Source organism: Rhea americana, unplaced genomic scaffold, assembly GCF_003343005.1.
Source record: "Rhea americana isolate MKP2758 unplaced genomic scaffold, rheAme1 scaffold_326, whole genome shotgun sequence".
NCBI classification, from domain to species: domain Eukaryota; kingdom Metazoa; phylum Chordata; class Aves; order Rheiformes; family Rheidae; genus Rhea; species Rhea americana.
The window spans coordinates 609,647-617,752 of NW_028186453.1; the positions used below are offsets into that span (position 1 = coordinate 609,647).

Consider the following 8,106-nt stretch of genomic DNA (forward strand, 5'->3'; position numbering starts at 1 on the left):
AGTTCTGCAGAACGTCATAGAATGGATGAGACAGCGAGAACTGGGAACAAAGTATAGCTATTCCATGCTGACAGACGGGTATGTCCTTATAAAACCTTCAACATGCTCTAAAACTGCAAAACAATGTTTAACTCAGTAACAATATTGCTAAAACTGGATCGCGACATGGCCCTTTTGCCATTTTTATGATATGTTTTTAGCTTTCAGATACATTAGGGAAACTAAATAAGATGAGTTTGAAATGAAGCTTGAATCCGTTAGATGGCACTGTTTCTTTTCCAGCTTTCCGTTCTTGTTTGTGGGCAAGTAAATGATGTTGAGTAGGCTGGTTTTACCCTGTTGTAATTATCTTTACTTTTAGTTCTCATRCTGCATGTACATGTGAAAATAGCGTTGTGGTACTTCAGTTCTAATCAACTCCTGTGCTTCCCGGAATCTGAGATGGGGTGGTGGGTACGTGGTGTGCATTAGTCTYGCTGTTGATAGGTCCTGCATGTTTCATCAGAAAGCAGTAATGGATTGTGCTTCATATTGAATGAGGAGCAGTTACTAGTAGGAAGAGTAGCTCTCTGTTTTGGCTCAGACTGCAGCTCTGATGGATGTCAGTTCAGGCAAGCTTTGTGGTAAGGGGCTGACTAATGAGCCTTGAACTCCCACCTTTACTGACTCTCTCCCAGGGATCAATGGGAAAAGCAAGTCGCCTAATGAGTGCAAAATACACAGATCTTGAGATCCAGATAGATCTGTGATGTGRCTTTATTCTTTAAACCTTAGTGGTGTTAGATTATAGTTTTATATTTTGAAGCCAAAAGATACTCTCTGAGCCTCATCTTCTCTCTTGCGTAGCATTGGCCAGGGAATTTTCTCTACCTGGTGCTTGCTTTTTAGCTGTGAAATATTATTCTGTTAACATGCTTTTCTCCTACTCTTGGAATGAGCATATGTAAGTAGCACAGGGAGTTTTCAGCATTAGCYTTTACCTGATCCTAGTTATGCTTCAGAGCGTAGAGCTGAATGATGCCTGAGAATGCATTTTCCCATTCATGTATGTGTGTTTGGAGTGCTGGATTAACAAGGCAGCCCTGTGTAACTCTGTTATGACTATGCTGAATCAGAGGGAGATGGAGCCTGGAACAAAAGGTTCCAGGGTTCATGAAATCAAGTAAGATTTTTTTTCCCTCAGTTCTCTGTATAAAGAGAAGTTATCTTTGAATGTGTTGTTCTTTTTTAGGAACAACTCTCTTCTTAGTGCTGATTGCATTAGTGGTKGTCCATCACCCAGGCTGCGTATAGGTCATTCATGGAGACTACACTGTTAGAAAACAATWTCTGACTTGTACTCCCCAATATAGGTAATCATTGCATACTGAAGGATGCTCAAGATCTTTTTCTATATATTTGAAAAGGAGCATGGGCTTTGTTTTGTGAGAACGGTGCTTTCCAAACCTAAGAGTTACAGAAGAGATGTTAACTTTCCAAGGAGATTAATCTATAATACTTGATGCCTGATTAAACAACATTTGTAGTTACAGGCAACACAAACCACGACTTCATAACACTTCTCTTGAGTAAAGCACGGATAAATATTGTAGTCTATAACGTGAGTGGCTTGAAAAATGTTGTTGCAGGACATGAATTGATGCATAACGAAAGCCATTTTTGTTTTCTTTTTTTAACTTACCTGACTTTAGTGGGTGGGAAAATTCTTTTCATGCAAGACCTTTTTCTCAAATTCCTGAAGACTGGGACAACTGCAAATCATAGACCTTCCCAGTGAAGAAATGATTTCATTGAAATGTGGTTGTGCCCAGTGTGAACAGCAAAGCTGTTTAAGAGCTGTAACACTAGACTTGAGATTTACAGTTTACAGCAGGCACAATTTAAAACTGAGTAGCTAATTAAAGGTGGTATTACTTGATTTTCATTTGGGGAATTCTGATAAATACTCTAATTTAGCTAACTTATTACCTATAGTTAAGTTTCTATCTTTAGAAGCAATAGTGCTAAAGCAAAACTGCTACAAGACTGGTTATATTACTTGGCTTAGGAGAATGCATCTTGAATACCCCTCCAGGGTAAGCCCTCGGTGATATTACTCAAGCGAAACAGGTGTAATGAGATTTCCCTATCATATAGGAGAGATTGTGCAGACAGCTGCAAGAGAGAAAAAAGACTCTGTTTTAGCTTAAAGCTTACAAACTTTTCAGGGTGACTCCCTTAAGAAAGGAAAGCTGGAAGCACGTGGTGCTATGGCTTCATCTTTCCATARTGGTCTGGTTCTCCTAAAAGTAAGTGCAGTCTTGTTTCAGTGCCTGAAGTTAGAGAGAGAGATAYGTGAGTACCAAAGTGATCAGGGAAACTAAAGTGCCTCCTGCTTCCCTGGGGGCTGTGTAAACCTCTGTTTCATTGGCTGTCCTGGAGCAAATGTGATAGACGGGGAAGTTGGCTTCCTCTATTTTTATTTCAGCCATTCTGGACCTGTAACTGTCCTAGAGAAAATTTTGCTGACATGGGTATTTATTTTCCCCTTGATTAACAAGTTCATGTTGAAAAATTCCTTACCATGCTTACTGAGAGGATGCTTTTACTAGCCTAAGCTGTTTTCCTTTAGCCCTTTTTGCTACAGCTGTGTGATACATACACCAGAGGGCATCTGAATCAATCATTATTAATATTTTTCTCTTTTTCTCTCTCTCTCTGACTTTTTAAGATCTTGGGATATGAGTAAATTTTTGACTATCCAGTGCCGTATTAGCCGTATCAAATATCCTTCTTTTGCGAAAAGGTGGATCAATATTCGCAAGTCGTATGGGAACTTCTATAAGGTGTGTATAGACTGCTGCTGTTTCTGTTGTGGGAAAAATTGTTTTAAAAGTCTTATATGTCCTGTTGTGCCTATGATTTTTACTTATGTACTATAATTTTATACCACAGAAGTTAGATGCCTGTGGCCTAATTTCCAAAAGTGCTTCATTCTCAGATCTCATTTTAGTACTTGAAAATGGTATTATCTACTGGAGTAATTGAATTACTGCATTTTAATTTTAATCTTGTATTTGAGAATCAGGAGATGTGTTCATTGTTATTCAAATAATTGTTTAAGAATGTTGTACTGGTGCTCTTGGGTCAAGTGTGTCTTAAGCTACTTCAGCTGAAAAGTCTCTGTATTGATCTTGCAGTTATTGCTTCCTGTTTTCGTGTAGTACATTACAAAGAACTAGGCTTCACCACTGACCTTGAGTATTTCCTTTTTTGACAGAGAATAACGGGGAAAGGAAAAGTTTAGACATAGCTGCAGTTGCATCAAATTGTCAAAACAAAAGTAGCACCAAAATCAGTGCTGAACCTTATTGCTGCTTTCTATCACTGTCACGCTACCATAAAACTGGTTATTGGAGATGCTGCTGAATTCCAAGTCAGTGTAATATTTGTTTGAATATGATTTGGGCTTGGCTCACAATCAGCTCTTGAAAGGTGTTATTGTGCTAAATGCAACCACTAGGAAAAGGAGATTGACATATTAYAAGAGCTTTACCTTCTCCTTTGAAATATTACAGTTATTGCGTTTCCTCCTCTATTATGCCTTCTCTGCATGACCTTTCCCATTGCAAGCATGTGTTGGAACACAAAACAATCTTGATAGACCTATCAGCTTTAAACCAGATGTGTGTTTTTCCTCCTCTGTTTAGCAGTGAGACTACTCTTCTATTAAAGTCAATGAAAATCATAACTTAGAATTAATAGACTGGTTTTTTTTTTGCGTATTTTTTAAATGTAAAAATTTGTAGTATTTACAGTTCTTTAGGGCTTTTGTTTAGCTGTTCTGTGCTTTTATTGAATCTACTGTTAAGTAATAATGGTTAAACTTGTGGCAAAGAATGCATTGCAACTCTGGTAGACAAGAAATATCCCACAGCTTATGGGTATTTCTTCCCTTGACAGCTCTGTTGGTGTTGCTATTGAAGTTGCATGTTGCCAGATTTTGGCAGCTGTGTTGTTGCTGTTCTGCCTAGCTATTAAATCTAGTAGTATCGTACAGCATCCTGGAACTTGTAGTGTCTCCTCCACCCCCCAACAAAACAAGCTTGATATCCTTTCGCTTTTCTTCAGCCCTTCCTGGGAACAGATGCATGCTTCGTAGTTAATCTGGCAAGGAGTTGGGGATTTTGCTGGTGTAGCACTTTGTTTGGGTAATACAGTTAAACTTCCTTATCTCTCTATGCTGTTGGTCATCCAAGTAAACAGGGGTTACTGTAAGTGCTCCTAATCTCCTGTAGTGGTTGGAGCTATTCAGAAGCTTGATGTCAGTGAGAACCAGGAGGTGTTTGCTTTTTAATCACTTGGTATTTTAAAAAATTGTTTTCCCTTTGCAATGCTGCTTCGGTAGCAATTCCTTCTTTATAAGGCTTGTGAAACCTATCTTGGCCACAGTTTCCACTGTTGGCATGTCTTGAACTGGTGCTGGTAATGGTGAGAGTCACTTGAGATCATCCTGAGTCTAGACAAGATCTTGTTGACTATACCTTCTCTGAAAAAAAGGAGTGTGTGTCTCTCCGGGGTGTTTTGAAGTGTAATTGTTAGTGAGCTAACAAAAGGCAACATAGAGGTTTTATTTGGTATTTAAATCTGCATACCTGCATTTCTATTGCATTGTGTTAGGTGGAAAAAGCTTTTTTTCTTTTCTTTCTTTCTTTTCTTTTCTTTTCTTTTTTTTTCTTTAAAGCAAAAGAAGCTAATTCTGGAATGTGGTTCACTTTCTCCATCAGGTTCCTAGGAACCAGACCAAGCTGACAATCATGCTTGAAAAGCTGGGAATGAACTATGATGGGAGACCTCACAGTGGACTTGATGACTCTAAAAACATTGCAAGGATAGCTATAAGGATGCTGCAGGATGGCTGTGAACTGCGTGTGAATGAGAGAATGCATGCTGGGCAGCTCATGACTGTCTCCTCCTCAGCCCCCTTAGAGGGAGCCCCTGTTCCACAGATGCCTCGCTATAGGAACTAATAGTTCAAGGATTCTGCATGTTGACCTGCTGTCGAATACATACTACAGACTGTTAACAGCTTATCAAAAAACCACCTCTGTGAACCTGTCTGCAGTGCAGAATCTGAAAGCACCTTAAGTAGAGGTCTCTGTTGAAATAAAGAGAAGCGTGGAAGCTCTTTGAAGCCTGTGTTACACCTTTTTTTTTTTTTTTTTTTTTGATACTCCTTTCTTTTTTCTTTTTCTTTTTTTTCCCAACAGTAATGTTGATATCTGGAATCCAGACCAAGTGTTAAGCTTTAAAAACATATCGTTCAAACACATGTAAAAATTCTCCTGGCCAGTGTACTACTGTTCCACCCCAACCTGTGGGTAATACTAGTTCATTATGATTTACTCTAACAACATTTAATGTCTGATTATTCATYGCACACAAACAAGTCATTGCTGGAAGAACTGAAATGGAGATTGTAGAGGCTGATATTTCCTGATAAGGCTCCTGCTGATTTCTTTTTTATGAAGTCTGGAAGAAGTGGGAGTGGTTCATCATTTTTTTTTTCTTTTGTTTTTTTTTAGGAATCTGCTTGTCTGCTTCCACATCAATTATAACAACTGTGTGTTGAATAAAAAATGACATTCATGCAGTATAGTAGTAAATTTTTTACCTATATTTAAAAAGAAGTTCTTTAGGACTTCACATCAGTTATCATGCCTCCTATTCCTGCTACWCTCAAGCTAAATCAAATGAAGAACAGCTATTTAGACGCTGTCAGCCGTTTGTACTTCAAAGCGAGGAAAGTAAAAATGCATTTAAAATATACCAGATGATCAAAATTATGTGCTGTGTGGATATTACCTAAAACAAAACTTGTTTATGGTTAGGTATGTTCAACTGTTCTTGATACTTTCCCCTACCTCTACTATCATGAAACCATGCCTTYATCTCAAAATCTACTATTAGAAGATGAATATAGTTTTATTAGTGAAGGCCACTTCTGATGATTGTCATATCTCTGCATTCCTACTAACTGACACATAACATAATACTCATGTGAGGTGAAAGTGTTAATTTAGTTTGTCTCACTGGGATGTACAGATGCTGCTGTGGATACTCTTGAACAACTAATTTAGAATGACATTTTTTTTCTTTGTGAAAGTAAATATTTACTTTACCTGTAGCATTTTTTTGAACAACTTATCATTTTCCTTTCTATCTGTAGCAATATTTGATGTGTATTCAAAAGGGAAGAATCAAAATCTCTGATAAGCTTAATCCGAAAATATCACCTATTTGTCCACTCCAATTTTGTACAAATTGTTAATTACATATTTACTTTTCCCTGTAGCAACCACAGTATCCTCTCTTCTGGAATCATCTGCAGGAGCATGATAACTTCCTTTTTTGGCTCTGAATCACTCTGGTGAAGGCTTTTATGATAAAATAGAGTCTAGCTCAGCACATTTTTGGGGATGCTGGCATTAGCAAGGACTTTGTCATAATTCTTTTATTTACAAGTTGGCAGCCAGGCTCACAGCGCAATGAAAAACTAGTTGGTTACAGATTATACTGTGGGTTTCACAAGTGAAGGACAGTTGTAACTTTGCATCATTGTTTTAAGTACAGAATTGTTTGTTTTGTTAAATAATTTCAAGAAGTTATTTTGAAATAAGTTATTTTGAAATAAGGATTAAATATTAATTATTTTCTTTTTATTACTTGAGTAGTTTTTTGTCAATGAGTTGTGGAAATCAGTAGAATTATTGCAGATGTTATTTTCTCTAGTTTGAAATCAGTGTTGGACCGTAAACTAACTTTTCTGAGATTAAGTGTCAGTGTTTGTTTTCATTTSAAATGTGAACAGTCTTTTATTAAAATAAGTTTAGAACTTTAAACGTAAGGTACTGAATTCATTCAGTTAAACATGAGATGCCTTTAGCAGTCGTAGGGGCTTGGTCTCAGCATGGACCAAGATAAGTGTTTTCTGGTGGACTAGCGATGTAACTGTAGTTAGATGGCTTAAATCTCCTGAACGATAGTCACGAGCAGTTCAGAACACTTATTAAAGGGTGAATTTTCCTGAATGCTTTCATACCAAAAGCAAAGGAAGCATTTGAGGAGATCACGTGGAGTGGTATTCCTATCAGTGACACTTGTGTTGCGGCCGAACATTTTTCCAGGTTGATCTTACTTGTTCGTTCAGAGGAGAAGCTTGCTGGGTATGTCTCTGCTGTGGTGAATGTTTTTATCTATTAGAGGAATCAGCTACTGCTTGACCAATTCATTGACAGCTATGTAAGAAGCAGTCTCCTTTTTTATACAGAAAATAACGTACAGACGTTATCCTACTGATATTAGTAAAAGCAGCCTGAAATAGTTTTGTTTTCTTTTTATTTTACATTTCAGGAGCTATGCTGGAGTAATTCTACCACTGCTGTAGGCAGCCTTGGTAAAAACACTAGTAAACTTGAAACAAAGAAGTCACAGGCAAATTTCAACATGAGTACACTTTCAGGTAGATTTGTTAGTATGTATTTGCATGAATTTGAGAGGGCTTTGTAGAATYTTGGGGATGTGTTAGAGGGGGAAAAGGGATTCTGGTGGAGAAAGTTAAGGAGCAGTAACACCTCTGCCCTTGTCCTAGTCAGTGCTGGCTTCCATAGCAAATGTTGTTGGCTGCATGGGGGAGAAGAGATCATAGCTGTCTGTAGCCTCCCATCAGCCTCCTGGTGAAGTATGGCTACCTTTCCCTTCATCCTTCATTAGGGAACTTTTACCTCTGGAAAGAAGATTGTCCTAAGTAAGGTCTTTGTATGTTCTATTTAATCTGGGAAAGACCAGGCACTTTAAAAAGAAATTGGCAGTCTTAACCTGTGGAGAACAGGTGTCAGGTGACCCAGTTGCTGGCAGGAGGCTTTTGAAATGGGCTAAATATATAGAACATTGTTCTGTTGCAAACAAGACCATTGCCCTCTCTCAGGGACTTGTATTTGACGGCCTGTGGGCATTAGTGACAGCTTACCAGAAGGGTTCCCCTAATGGAGTTATGTGAAGTAGCAAGCTGGTGGTCAGTGCATGCTTCTGCTGTACATTGGATTTAGCTCTAGCCTGTGAACACTG

At 38.1% G+C, this 8,106-nt stretch overlaps 1 protein-coding gene across 1 annotated transcript in view; it reads left to right on the forward strand.

Moving 5' to 3' along the window:
* Window positions 1-5,632, forward strand: part of ERI1 (exoribonuclease 1) — an 11,357-nt gene extending 5,725 nt beyond the window's left edge. Inside the window, exons 6-8 of the mRNA XM_085310820.1 lie at window positions 3-78; window positions 2,711-2,825; window positions 4,767-5,632. Coding sequence (XP_085166946.1) covers window positions 3-78; window positions 2,711-2,825; window positions 4,767-5,009 — 434 coding nt within the window. The 3' untranslated portion in view covers window positions 5,010-5,632. The remainder of the gene's footprint in view (window positions 1-2; window positions 79-2,710; window positions 2,826-4,766) is intronic.
* The last annotated feature ends 2,474 nt before the right edge of the window (window positions 5,633-8,106 follow it).